Source organism: Monodelphis domestica, chromosome 3 (assembly GCF_027887165.1).
Source record: "Monodelphis domestica isolate mMonDom1 chromosome 3, mMonDom1.pri, whole genome shotgun sequence".
NCBI lineage: Eukaryota > Metazoa > Chordata > Mammalia > Didelphimorphia > Didelphidae > Monodelphis > Monodelphis domestica.
Window position 1 is genome coordinate 207,851,753 of NC_077229.1, and position 15,217 is coordinate 207,866,969.

Consider the following 15,217-nt stretch of genomic DNA (forward strand, 5'->3'; position numbering starts at 1 on the left):
ATAAAAACTTTCACTGAAAATTTAGGATGTTGAAAGAATAAAACAAAATATTTATAAAGTGCTTCATAAACTTTAAAGTGCTATTTAAATGCTAGTTATGAATAATAAAATATATAACTTTATTAGTGTTTCACTCAAGAATGTGTTGGAAAATGGGAGGTTTTATGTGTATTTTTTAAACTCTTACCTTCTCTCTTTGAATCAATACTGTACATTGTTTCCAAGGCAGAAGAGCAGTAAGGTCTAGGCAATTGGGGTAAGTAACTTGCTCAGGGTCACAGAGCTAGGAAGTGTCTGTTGTCAAATTTGAACCCAGGATCTTCTTTCTCCAGACCTAGCTCTCAATCCACTGAGCCGCCTAACTGCCTTAAGGTAAATGTTTAATGATGAGTCATCCAAGAAAAAGAATTTACATCACATTTTTAAAGTTCTATCATTCTCTTAAATTTAGAAAATAAAAAAATCAATCAAGCTTTGATTAAAGTGTAAAAGCTTATACTGAAAAATTAGTATTTGGATCTCCAAACTGGTCTAAACTAGTTCTTCACTCCCCTTTCTCCATTCACCATTATGCAGCTCAATTCCCTTTAAATTAAAAAAAGCACATTCCACAAATTTTGCCTCCTTATAAATTTGATAGGTAGATTGAAGAATTTTAGGCTATAACTAAAACCATTTGCTAAATGGTAATAACTTATCTTACTGAAAGAGTCAATGTAGGAATACGGTATCCCAAGAGATAGTGAATTACCTATCACTGAGAGTTTTCAAGTAAAGGCTTTATGACTGCTAGTAAGATGTTATATAGAAGATTCAAGTTTTCTATAGGGTTTGGGCAAGACAAGGTAGAGTTCCACTCTGGGAATCTGTGATTCTATTAAAAGTAGAGTGGCATAAGAGACAGAATGCTGTCTTTATTAGACTTTTTAGACAGATCTTTTTAGACAGAATTTAATTAAACAATTAACTATTCAAATCGAGTTTGCCAATCTGCAAAATGGCATAATACTACCTACTGTGAAGTCATAAGGTTCATATAATTGTGCTTTACAGATTTCAATGTGCAATATAAATATCAATTATTAAGCACTTTCTTTTTGCCTCAATCTACCTCAGTGTTTGAGAGACATTCAGGAATTATGAAGGTTTAATTTTTGCCCCTACTGGTACCTGGCCCCTAATGTACCCTGCTGGCACACATGGATCCTAGCATTCAGTGCTTCCATCATCTGGACAAAGGCTGAAGTTGGGAGCTGTGGCCAAAAACTAATGCAGAATTATAGCCGGGCTGGTCATTATGATACCATGGCCCATTCCACTGAGGAATAAGCCACTATCAGTTAGTTTTAAATGGCCTTTTCCAGCCCATACAGAGGACAATCTTCATTCTGGGATGAGTGAGGAAAGACAATGGAGGCAAAATAAGTTCATCCAAAATAATTTACAATCCAAGAACATAAGAGACTGATGAAGCAATTGTGGCTTTTTTCATTTTATTCCTCAAGTTGGAAGCCTGGGCTGTCATAAAAAGGAAATATAGCCCTCTTAGGGGTTTTATCACCCTATGAAACACAGTTTGGGTTTATTTTCCATGTTTTCGAGAACAGGAGAATTTGTTTGCTCTACTCCATCAGCCCAGACGTTTTTATGAATATACTGAGTTTCCCTCAGTATAACTACAGAGAACTCATCCATTTTCAATAAATCCTTAAGCCAGGTTTGTATTTCAGCTCTTGTCACTATTATCTTCATTAATAATGCCAGGATTGTGAGTACACAGCATTCTATAATCAATCAACCAATGAATAGTGTATCAACTGGGTTCAAGGTCCTGTGTTCTAAATTCCCTCATTTGACCTTCAGAATAACTTATCATGGTGCATAGGTCAAATATTATCCCCATTTTAGAGACAAATAATATGAGACCCAGAGAGGGTGAGACTTGCCCAAGATGACTAGTGGCAAAGCCAAAATTTGTATCTATGTGGTAAAGCCATAGATCATTAATCATAGAAGGTTCCTTAGAGATTATATCATCCAGTTCTTATCATCTTACAAATGAGGAACTGAAGATTCAACCAGCTAAAGAAACTTGGCTCTTCCCTTGAATCCATATCTGGTGCTTAATTTTCTACCAAAGTTCCTTTTAGTGGAGATCTCCACCAGAAGAAATGCATCATATTGATGCCTCTAAATCTTAGCATTTTTTCTACCCTCTCATTTTAAGAGTTGTGTTGCAAACATTGAAATTTGCCAGTGTGTGTCACCCAGTCATTGAGGCTGAACTTACAATGTAGAAGACTAGAGGGAGCAGCTGGGTGGCTCATTGAATTGAGGTCCAGGCTTAGAAATGGGAGGTCCTAGGTTCAAATCTGTCCTCAGACACTTCCTAGCCATGTGACCCTGGGCAAGTCACTTAAGCACCATTGCCTAGCCTTTAGCACTCTTCTGCCTTAGAACTAATGCATAGTGAAATTCTAAGGTGGAAGGTAAGGGTTTAAAAAAAGAAGACTAGACAGTAGTGTAATAAAAAGAGGGTTGGACTGAGTATCAGAAGACCTGGATTCTAGTCCATTAATGATCCATGTGACTGTGGAATGCTCTGAGCATCAGTTTACTTGTCTACGATAAGACTTCATTGTAACTCCAACTTCCTTTGATTTTTCAATCTGAGCCTATTTTTGCTGACCTTTATATTATATTATATCTTTGACAAAAGCACTACTCTAATACTTCATCGAAGCAGAGCCTTGAGCCTGGGTTCTCAATGGCTAGGTCAGTAGAAGGCAGGTTGAAGAAATCATGTAACCAAGCTGAAAAGAATTTGAGCCACATTCTAGTGATGTTTCTTCATCCCACTGAAACCAGCATAGCCAAGAGCTAAGAAAGAAGCTCATGATCAATGAGCTTAGTACCAGCTGATGACTTTGATCACACCAGCTCACAGTCATTTATTTAGCTTAGAGAGTTTGTGATGCAGATGAATGGAAAGTGTATTGCCATTAGTTAGATACCAAGTCTTTTGAACAATATGAAGATGAGCACCTAAAGCTTTGCACATAGTAAGCGTTAAATAAATGCCAATTCATTTATTCACTATACAGCTATACTACTCTAAAAATGTTACCCAAATAGTGCCACTCATTGACTTCAGTCTTGACATTCTGGAATGGAAAGATATTTGAAGAGATTGACCCCCACAGGTATGGCAAAGGCTGCAGTGCAGATATACCAAAGTGTGCAGGGTGTTCAGAGAAGACTAATACCTCTGATGTGAGGACTTGCCAAGCCCCTTTCAGGGCTGCTTATCCACCTTTGGTGTCTATCTGCCACCCAACTCTCAACTTTGCCTCTAAGAAACTGTACCATGCACAGCAAAACTACCCCAGTAAACCATCTCAGCAGTGCTAAACCAGGGTCAGGATTACCAATAGATCTCAAACTTGTCAATGATGTAGGAGGCTGTAAAGACTTCTCCTGGCTTAAGAGGCAGATGAGAACAGATTGTTCCAAAGACCATGAAGGTGGCAGAAGTGGGCACTGTGGAACACTCAGAGCTTTGTTAGACATCGAGAAGTCATCCTGAACCATTCATTATCAGTTGACTTTTGTCACTGGACTTTCTTTGATGACTCTAGAAGAAAGTGAGGACAATGACTTTTGGCAACTCTGCCTCACTTAAATCCAATTTAGGCATGAGTCAAAAGTTATCACCAGTGATGTAATTTTGGTCTTTTTCAAGTACAAAATACACCACCACTACATATATATAATATGTGTGTGTGTGTATATATGTATATATATATATACACTGATGTACTGATAGATGTCCATATTTATAAGCAAGTTTAAGCCACCTGCTCCATAATGCATTTGTTCATTTGACAATGCATCTACAGGGTGTCATGTTCTTTTCCTGGAGAGAATAAGGCAGTAGCATATCACCAAGAAGTACAATACTTGGCTATCCAGTCTTCCAATAATTTCACTAATGTTAGGAACTCTTAGTGAGAAAACCAACAAGTTTTGGCTGACTCTCCTGATGATATTTTCATCAAATCACAGAATTTCAAAATTGAAAGGGATTCAAGAGGCCGCTTCCTCCAAACTTCATGAAATCTAGCCCCAGCTTTAAGCAAAAAGTTGTGAGAAGACTCACTACTTCCCATTGCATATCATTGCATTTTTACACAATTCAATTGTTAGGAAATTATTTTTTCTTGAGGTAATATCTACCTCTCTTCAGCTTCTATCCACTGCTCTTGGTTTTGCCCTTTGAAGTAAAAAAGTCTAATATTTGTTTCTGAGGAAAACCCTCCAAATATTGAATACTATCATGTCTTCTCTTCTCCAGGCAAAATATTCTTCATTCCTTCATACATTACTCCAACTTGTCAATATCCTTCCTATAATATGACTCCCATGAAGGAACATCATATTCCAACAATGATCTAACAAGGGAAGAGTACTGGGGCTCTAGCTTCATTTATTCTAGATCCTGTGTTTCCATCACACTTCCCTAATATTAATTTCCTTGATTGCCTCAACACTCTATTGATTCATTGAATTTGCAATCCAAAATATTCAATGTACTTTGTTACATCAACTATTATCGAGCCACAATTCCCCCATTCTGTACTTGTACAGTTGATCTTTTGAACCCAAGTATGGGACCCACATTCAGTTTCCTCTTCTTCGATTTATCCTATTGTTCAAGGTTGTCATGTATATTTTAGATCCTGATCCTCTTTTCTGACATTAGCTATCCTTCCCAATATGTGTCATCTACAAACTTGATAAGCATAGAAGCCATATTCTCATCCAAAATGCTGAAAAAAATGTTGGCTTGGATAGAGCCAAAGATAGAATCCCAAAATGCTCCACCAGAGAATCCCTCATTTAACAAATTCTTTCCCTCCATAAATATTGATTAAGCTCATATTGTATATAAAACCTTGTACTGGATGCTTGAGGGATAAAGAGTTTAGTCAATATCCCAATGACACATTTCTCCCAATGCTCTTACTATAGCATATTGATATTAACCCATTAACTATATCTATCTGAATTTAGTGATTTAGCTTGTTTGTAGCATAGCTAAGTATACTACTATTAAGCCTTTACCTCTCTTTTACACAGGAATATAATAAAAGTCTTTATCAAATGATTTGTTCAAAATCAGTCTACCATGACTATGACAACCTCTAATACTCAGTTTAGTAAACTTGCCAAAAGGGGAAATGAAATGATTCTTGTATGATGTGTTCTTAATGACCCCATTCTGGCCTATAGTAATCTCTCTTTCCCTTTCTAAGTGTTCTCAAAAGGCACATTTAAAAATATAGCCTAAAATTTGATCTGGAACCAAAATTAGTATTGCCAACCTAAACAATCTGAGGATTCCTTCTTTTACTTTTTGAAAAGTGGAACCATATTTGCCTATCTTCTATGGCATTCTTCCAATAACACTCTTCTCATTCTCTGGTTCCTTAAACATACATAGTCACATCATATCTTCCTGTGCTTTTGGTGCCCTGGGATGTAGCTCATCCAGGCATTATGACAGGTCAATGGAGAGAAGAATAGGAAGTCAAGAATATCTGAGTTCAAAATCTAGTCTCAGAGATTCACTGGTTATGTGACCTTGGAAAAGTAACAATCTCTGTTTGCCTTAATCCACCAGAGAAGGAAATGGCAATCACTCTAGTATCTTTATCAAGAAAACCTTTGAAGAGTCAGACATGACTAAGCAAGTTTTAAGCTATTAAATTATAAAACTGCACTTAGACTTTTGAAACACTTTATATGTCTTTTACATACTAGGTTATTTACATGTTGTAACCCCCATTGAATTGTGAACTCTTCAAGGGCAAAGGACCATCTTTTGCCTTTTTATATCCTTAGAACTTAGCACAGTGCCTGGTGTGTGGTAAATGCTTAATAAATGTGTTGATTGACTGACCAATTGATGCTTGACTTAGATCTCCTTCCCCTATGTAGTCACTATGTAGGTAGGTATACATGGGTTTAAGACTAGTCGAGTAGTTGTCTTCCAGTATGGTACATACCAGTACAAAGCTCATTGTGTTAAGGATCATGCTATCACCATCATTCCTTTACAACCTATTTGAATACAATAGATCTTTACTCTCAGTTTATGTTCCCAAAGGAACATCAAGCCCCTTAAACCATGTAGCAAAATAATCCATTTTGAGTTTATGTTCCTCTCACTGTCCCTGCCTTAGTTTCTGGCATGAAATAATGAAAAATCTAACAGATGGAAATCTGAGTGGAAGACAGGGAAAAGAGTTTTCATGGTCTTCTATCATAGCATTGGTACTGTTGTTCAGTCATATCTGGCTCTCTGTGATCCCAGATGGGGTTTTCTTGGCAAAGATATACTAGAGTGGTTTGTCATTTCCCTCTCCCAGAAAACAGAGGTTGAGACTTTTCCAGGATCACATAGCTAGTAAATATCTGAGGTCACTCCTCTAACATAGTATAGGACTTCAAAATGGTACCTCAGTACCACTGGATCATATATCTAGGATGTCCCCAATGTGAATAATCCCTCTAGTAGTTCATATTATCCCACAAGTTCCCATCCTTCTGTGTTCTTGTCCATATCCTTCCATAAGCCCCTCCCCACCCCCAAAGATCTGCTCAAAATACTAGTCATGATCTAGAGGTGACTCTGAGTACTCAAAGGCTGTGCCAGTATAGCCTCCCAGTATAGACCCAGTGATGGACGGCATATCTAATATCTAAGAACCTGCCTGACTAAGAACAGAGACACTTCACTCATGAGTCTGTTTCTAAGTGATAAATTATGGTAACCTGTAGTACCTGGATAAATAAAAGTGATTATGTCTAACTAAAGGAACAGTATTGTTTAGTGGAGAGAGAGTTAGCCTCAGGGTCAGGAAGACCTGGGTACAAATCTTGCCTCTGACACATGCTGGCTACATGACCCAGGCAAGTCACTTAGCTCATTTATCTACAAGTATTTCTCTAAAACTCTTAAGTAAAATGATAATTGGTAGAGAGAATTTCCTTACCGAGAGTTCTCTATACCAATAAAATCATAGTTCAAGACACCCAGCCACCCTTCTACTAGGGGAAAAAAAGGCAAAAACTTCTCTCTAATTTAATCCTGGTGATGATTTCTTGCATGTGTTTGGGCAATATTTAAATATGTCTGTGGAGCCAGTTAGTCAGTGATGATTCCAAGAAAACTTTGCTGAGGTGAGCAGAACTCCACTCCAAAATTAGTGGGATAGAGATGATATGTGTGTGTGTGTCTGTGTGTGTGTATCTGTGTGTGTAGGTGGGTTTCCGCCAACTCCTTGTGATGAGCTCAACCTAATTTCTAATCACTACTGACTGTACTCAGAGAAACAATTCCTGAGCACTCCCAGCTGTTCCTTCTGTTGACTGCATTAGCAGGGTTCAAGCTGGTTGAGACAGGAGCACCAGCTGCCTGGAAAGAGAGAAAGGAGGCAGGTGCTCCCAGCAGGAGTCACATCCCATCCCATCCCACCTGTGAGATGTTGACTCACCATATTACAGGTGCTGAGTTTGGGCTGAATCTACCAAGCTTTAAAGGAGCTGATCATTCAGTTCAGTTACTAATGAACAAAAGCCTAGAAATAGGCAGTGAGATCCAAAATAATTCTGCCATGCACAGAATTGCAATGCCTTTGGGGGGGGGGGTGGCGGGGAGGGGTCTATGCCTATGGTATCAGTGTAGGAGCTCCTGAATGGAGGGAAGTCCCTCTTTCCCAATGCAGATGAGAACATCTTTCTAATTTTGGGCTTAGAAAATTGCCTGAAAGCACTGAGAGTCTAAGCAAAATTCAAACTCAGGTCTTTCTGATTCCAAGTCCTTTACTCTATCCACTGTGACACCTTCTCTGTTGAATAGCTTCAACTCACTTGAGTCCGTTCAACATTTCAGGTGATAATCAATAATTTAATTACTACTCCCCCAGATGGACTATGCTAGAAACCTAACAGTCTTAGCCTCATTTCTCCTATCTAGAACATCTAATCTGGTAATTATCATCTAGCAAAAGTGATAGGAAAATTGGGTGGAAGTTTGTTATTATATTTAATTGATAAAAGATATGAAAATTAAATTAAATTAATTTTTAATTGGAAATTTGGAAAACTGAAATATCTTACCAAATCCTGCAAAGGAGAAATAAGGCAGATAATTGGAGGTTAAAAATCAATGGCTTTGTGTTCCCTGGGAACAATAAAACCTGGAGTTGAGATATGGTTCTGAAGTTTCCTTCCCTACTTCTTTCTCAATGAGCTTCTTAAAGCCAGTACATATGTGTTAGGGCAAGTATTTCAGCCAAGTATGGATCCAATCAGCAGAACTCACATATCCTAGTAGCTGGCAAAGTTTCACCTCATTCTCAGAGACACAAATGATTATGGAAGTACTGTACTTGATGAAAGGAATTTCCTGAGGTCTGACTTTATCCTGAAGGCTCCTTACTGTGGAAGATCCCTGGAAGCCCAAGAGTATTCATGAAATGAGAAAGAAGTTTAAATGTGTGCTGCCATACTCTTGACCTCCCAGAGAGCCATACTAGATTTGCCCTGAGGCAATGTTCTAGTTTTGTTTAATTAATTAATTAATTTAGAGTATTTTTCCATGGCTACATGATTCATTATTTTTCCCCTCATCTCTTCCCTCCCTCCTCCCTGAGCTAACAAGCAATTCCACTGGATTATACATGTATCATTGTTCAAATTTTATTTCCATATTATTCATATTTACAGTAGAGTGATCTTTTAACTCCAAAACCCCAATCATTTCCCCATCGAGCTATGTGATCAATCATATGTTTTTCTTCTACATTTCTATTCCCACAGTTCTTTCCCTGTATATGGACAGCATTCTTTCTCTTAAATTCCTCTGGATTGTCCTGGTTCATTGCATCGCTGCTAGTAGAAAAGTCCATTACATTTGATTGTGCCACAGTGTATCAATCTCTCTGTACAATGTTCTCCTGATTCTGCTCCTTTCACTCTGCACCAATTCCTGGAGGTCTTTCCAGTTCCCATGGAATTCCTCCAGTTCATCATTTATTTCAACACAATAATATTCCATCACCATCAGATATCACAATTTGTTCAGCCATTCCTCAATTGAAGGGCATCCCCTCATTTTCCAATTTTTTGCCACCACAAAGGGCAATGCTATAGTTTTGCAATTTCTTGTTCCTTTGTTTTTCAAGAGGTTTTTTTTTTCATTTGGTTTGGTTTGGCTTGATATAGTTTGATATCAGAGTAGTGAAAGGCAGGATAAGTTCCTGGTTCTGTGCTTTAATTGGTATTGGGGTGTGCTGCCTTGTTAGAGGCTACATCACTCTCAGTAGACAAACTACAATCCTAAGAAAGAATCAAGGTATCTGGATATCTTAGGAAGTGTCTGAGGTCAGATTTGGACCCAGGACTTCCCATTTCTAGGCCTGGCTATCTATCCATTGAACTATCTAGCTGCTCCCAAGAATCTGTATATTTTGAAAGAGTAATTCTGCCACACAGTGATGAGCAACTTATCCATCCTACTTCAACCTAGAAGTAGGTCTATTTGGTGAGAGAATGCCACTTCCATGAGCAGATTATACTTGATTTTTTTTTTAAAAAGTATATATTTTCATTCTAAACAGAAAAGTAAGATTGTTCATGAAACTATTGATCTGTTATAAACAGAGATCTTGCTTTTCTTTAAAAATAAACATGTCAGCTGAGTCTCTCAGTGTATTGAGAGCCAGACCTAGAGACAGGACTCTAGGTTCAAATATGGCCTCAGACACTTCTCAGCTGTGTTACCCTGGCCAAGTCACTTAACCTCATTGCCTAGCTCTTACTGCTCTTCTACACAGTATTGATTCCAAGACAAGAAGGTGAGGGTTTTAAAAAAATGATAAAAGCTTGATTTTAAAAATATAATAAATTAAAATAAGCAAATATATACTTGTTATATATAATATGTTATACACATAAATGTATAGCATGTAGCTATAATATAGAAATGACATTATTAAAAATACTATATAAATATAATGTATGGAATATATTATATAATATATAGAAAATGATATCATAGAAAAACACATGGTAAGTGCTAAGGCAGCTACAAACATCAGAAGCACACATGGGTAACAAGGCAGCTCAGTTTTGTTTCTTAGTCCTAAGAATGTACGAGTCCCCCAGAGTCCTTTGCCACAAAGTGCAATCTGAAGGGAGGAGGTTGAAAGGATTTGGGCAGAAATGCAAATTCATTGGTACATATTGACACTACTCATAACCCTTTTTATTTTGTAGGACTGAGCTTTAGAACTCCCAAGGGCAGCTAGGTGGCACAGTGCCTAGAATGCCAAGGCTGAAGTCAGGAGAACCTAGGTTCAAATCTGGCCTCAGACACTTCCCAGCTGTGTGACTCTGACATAATCACTTAAGCCCAATTGTCTAGCCTTTATCTCTCTTCTGCTTAGAAATAATATATAGTATTGATTCTAAAGTGGAAGGTAAAGGTTTAAAAATAGTAAAAAATTCCATGTGTTGCACCACAATTTAGGAAGTCCATCATTGAATAATGTCTTATTCTGAGTAATAAGATATCAGTGATATAGTACACAACTGCTGCTTTTTGTAACCTAAAAGTCATACCTCCTTCCCTTCTTCCTTCCATTATAGATCCTGGTGCTCCTGTGAAATTGCCTTGTTTGCCAGTGAAACTGTCTCCTCCGCTACCTCCAAAGAAAGTCATGATTTGCATGCCTTTAGGAGGGCCTGAACTCTCCCTCGCTTCCTATGCGGCCCAGAAGAGTGCCCAGCAGACCATGGCTCAGCATCACCATACTGTCCTGCCATCCCAGTTGCAGCACCAGCTCCAGTATGGCAGCCACAGCCAGCACCTTCCCTCTGCCTCCAGCTCACTACCTATGCAGCCATCAAGTTGCAGGATGATAGACGAATTGAATAAAACTCTGGCTATGACCATGCAGCGACTGGAAAGGTAATGCCAAGTTTCCAGGGTGCCTTTGGGGGAGGGTCTTCCAGAGTGGAGCTAAACCCTAATGATGACCCTAGGGTAATGGCACTCAGAATTATCTTTGGAGGATTCCTGTTCCCAAGAGCCAACTTAAGGGAGCTTAGCACCTAGGACAAGAATATTTCATTGTTGTTGTTTTTGTTTCAATCATATCTGACTCTTCATAACCCCATTTGGGATTTTCCTGGCAAAAGAGTAGAGGCAGCTAGGTGACTCAGTGAATAGAGAACCAGGCCTGGAGATGGAAAGTCCTGGGTTCAACTCTATCCCCAAACACTCCCTAGACTAGTCATTTAATCTCAGTTTCTTAGAACAGATGCTTACTATTGATTCTAAAATGGAAAGAAAGGATTAAAAAAAGATAATGGAGGATTTGTTGTTTCCTTTTTCAGCTCATCTTATAGATGAAGAAACTGAGGGAAACTAGGGTCATAAAAACCAATAAATTTCTGAAGCCAGTTTAGAACTCACAGAGATGAGTCTTCTTAACTAATGGCATGGAGCTCAATACGCTGCACTATCTACAAAAAAGTAACATTTAATGGAGTCTGCTCAAAAAAGTATTAATACAAATGAAATAAAAGTAATAAAGTATTAAAGAAATCAGAATAAAAAATATAGAAGTATAGGGGAAAGGGGAAGATAGGTGGAAATCTTTCCCTTTTCTTTGGTAAGAAGGAAAGGAATTATAAGCTAACTATATGTAAGATTTTTGGAGAGCTGGATTTGTGGTTATTGTTGTATTTGTTAATTTAATTGTAAAGTTACTTATTTCTCTTGGGGCTAATTCCCTGAGTTAGACCTCTGCTACAACCTAGTTTTGTGACCTTAGGGAAATCACTTATTCTATATGAGTCTTAGTGTTCTTTTTCTATAAAATTAGAGTGTTAGACTTGACCATGGGTCATAAACTTTTTTGCATGACATAGACTCCTTTGGCCATGGTCTGCAGCCTCCATTTATATTTAAGGGAATGCTGAATTTCCATAGGAGATTAGTAAAAATAAAGATGTAACTTCTTTAAGTTCATGAGCCTCTTTTTTCCCCTTGTTTATTTATTTTGTTGTTGTTTTTTTTTTAAATTTTATTTAGTCAATTTAGAACATTATTCCTTGATTACAAGAATCATATTTCTTTCCTTCCCTCCCCTCCTCCACCCCTTCCCATAGCCAATGTGCAATTACACAGGGTTTTACATGTGTCCTTGATTACAACCTATTTCCATGTTATTGATGTTTGCACTAGGATGATCATTTAGAGTCTACATCTGCAATCATATCCCCCTCGACCCATGTAATCAAGCAGTTGTTTTTCTTTGGTGTTTCTGCTCCCACAGTTTTTCCTCTGGATGTGGATAGGGTTCTTTCTCATAGATCCCTCCGGGTTGTTCAGGGACATTACATCGCCACTGATGGAGAAGTCCATTAGGTTCGATTGTACCACAGTGTATCAGTCTCTGTGCATAATGTTCTCCTGGTTTTATTCCTCTCACTGTGCATCAATTCCTGGAGGTCATTCCAGTTCCCATGGAATTCCTCCACTTTATTATTCCTTTGAGCACAATAGTATTCCATCACCAACATATACCACAATTTGTTCAGTCATTCCCCAATTGAAGGGCATCCCCTCATTTTGCAATTTTTTGCCACCACAAAGAGCACAGCTATGAATATATTTTGTACAAGTCTTTTTCCTTATTATCTCTTTGGGGTACAAACCCAGCAGTGCTATGGCTGGATCAAAGTGCAGACAGTCTTTTAGCACCCTTTGGGCATAGTTCCAAATTGTCCTCCAAAATGGTTGGATCAATTCACAACTCCACCAGAAATGAATTAATGTCCCAACTTTGCCACATCCCCTCCAGCACTCATTACTTTCTGTTGCTGTCATGTTAGCCAATCTACTAGGTGTGAGATGATAACTCAGAGTTCTTTTGATTTGCATCTCTCTGATTATAAGAGATTTAGAACACTTTTTCATGTGCTTATAAATAGTTTTTATTTCTTTATATGAAAATTGCCTATTCATGTCCCTTGCCCATTTACCAATTGGAGAATGGCTTAATTTTTTTGGTACAATTGATTTGGCTCTTTATAAATTTGAGTGATTAGACCTTTGTCAGAGGTTTTTGTTATGAAGATTTTTTCACAGTTTGTTGCTTCCCTTCTAATTTTGGTTGTATTGGCTTTATTTGTACAAAAACTTTTTGATTTAATGTAATCAAAATTATTTATTTACATTTTGTGATTTTTTTTCTAACTATTGCTTGGTCTTAAATTTTTTTCCTTTCCCAAAGATCTGACATAGATACTATTCTGTGTTCACCTAATTTACTTATAGTTTCCTTCTTTATATTCAAGTCATTCACCCATTCTGAGTTTATCTTGGTGTATGGTGTGAGATGTTGATCCAAACCTAATCTCTTCCATACTGTCTTCCAATTTTCCAAGCAGTTTTTATCAAATAGTGGATTTTGGTCCCAAAAGCTGGGATCTTTGGGTTTATTATAGACTGTCTTGCTGAGGTCATAACCCAAGTCTATTCCACTGATGCTCCCTTCTGTCTCTTAGCCAATACCAAATTGTTTTGATGCTTTATAGTATAGTTTGAGGTCTGGGACTGCAAGGCCACATTCCTTTGCATTTCATTATTTCGTTGGATATCCTTGATCTTTTCTTCTTCCAAATGAACTTGGCTATGGTTTCTTCTAATTCAGTAAAAATGTTTTTGGTAATTCCCTGGGTATGGCACTAAATAAGTAAATTAATTTAGGTAGGATTGTCATTATTATTATGTTAGTTTGTACTACCAATGAGCAATCGATGTTTTTTCCAATTCTTTAGACCTAGTTTTAGTTGTGTGGAGTGTTTTGTAGTTGTGTTCATATAGTTCCTGTGTTTGTCTCGGCAGATAGATTCCTAAGTATTTTATATTGTCTAGGGTGTTTTTAAATGGAACTTCTCTTTCTAATTCTTGCTGCTGAGATGTGCTGGAAATATATAGAAATGCTGGTGATTTATGTGGGTTTTTTTATCCTACAACTTTACTAAAGTTGTTGATTATTTCCACTAGCTTTTTAGTTGATTCTCTAGGATTCTTTAAGTAGACCATCAATCATCTGCAAAGAGTGATAGCTTGGTCTCCTCATTGCTTATTTTAATACCTTCAATTACTTTTTCTTCTCTAATTGCTATTGCTTAGTGTTTCTAGTACAATGCTAAATAATAGAAATGATAATGGGAATCCTTGTTTCACTGCTGATGTTATTAAGAAAGATTCTAGTTTATCCCCATTGCAGATGATGTTTGCTGATGGTTTTAGATATATACTGTTTATTATTTTTAGGAAAGGCCCTTCTATTCCTATGCTTTCTTGTGTTTTCAATAGGAATGAGTGTTGTATTTTGTCAAAAGCTTTTTAGGCCTCTATTGAAATAATCATGTGATTTTTGTTGGTTTGCTTGTTAATATGAACAATTATATGGATGGTTTTCCTAATATTGAACCATCCTGGAGTCTTTTTGTCTCTAGATTTTTGCATCTCTGTTTTTGACCTGCCTGGCTTTGGAATCAGTACCATATTTGTGTCATAAAAGGAATTTGGTAGAACTCTTCTTTGCTTATTCCGTCAAATACTTTGTATAATATTGCGATTAGTTGTTCTTTGAATGTTTGATAGAATTCATTTGTGAATTGTTAAATTTAAAATTAGTTTGTAGTAATAAAAGCATTCTATTTTATGAGGTTTATTAAAGATTAAGAAATAAAGAAAATACGAATATAGAAAGCACATGGCTAGGAGGGCCGAAAGCCCCATTCAATTTCACTCACTACATCTTGGGAGACGCGTGTCCCTAGAAGCAGAAGCTGAGAGAGAGAGAGCTCAGTAGGCTTTACAGCCAGTTTTAATAGAAATTTTGATCTCCCCCAGGTGGGGATCTCAGTGGGATTACAGGGAACCCTGGGAGCTACCAAGGACTTCTGGGAATTGAAGTCCGGGGTTCAAATCTCCATTTTTACAGCCAAACTGTTAAATTTTAAATTAGTTTCTAGTAATAAAAGAATTATATTTTAGGAGGTTAATTAAAGATTAAGAAATAAAGAAAATACAAAATAAGATAGCATGTACCTAGGAGGGCCAAAA

General features: G+C 37.3%; 1 protein-coding gene across 8 annotated transcripts in view; it reads left to right on the forward strand.

Moving 5' to 3' along the window:
- Positions 1-15,217, forward strand: part of PHACTR1 (phosphatase and actin regulator 1) — a 670,567-nt gene that overhangs the window by 561,095 nt on the left and 94,255 nt on the right. For all 8 annotated transcript variants that reach the window (XM_007487934.3, XM_007487940.3, XM_056823442.1 and 5 more), the window contains one exon: positions 10,717-11,038. In XM_007487934.3, coding sequence (XP_007487996.1) covers positions 10,717-11,038 — 322 coding nt within the window. The remainder of the gene's footprint in view (positions 1-10,716; positions 11,039-15,217) is intronic.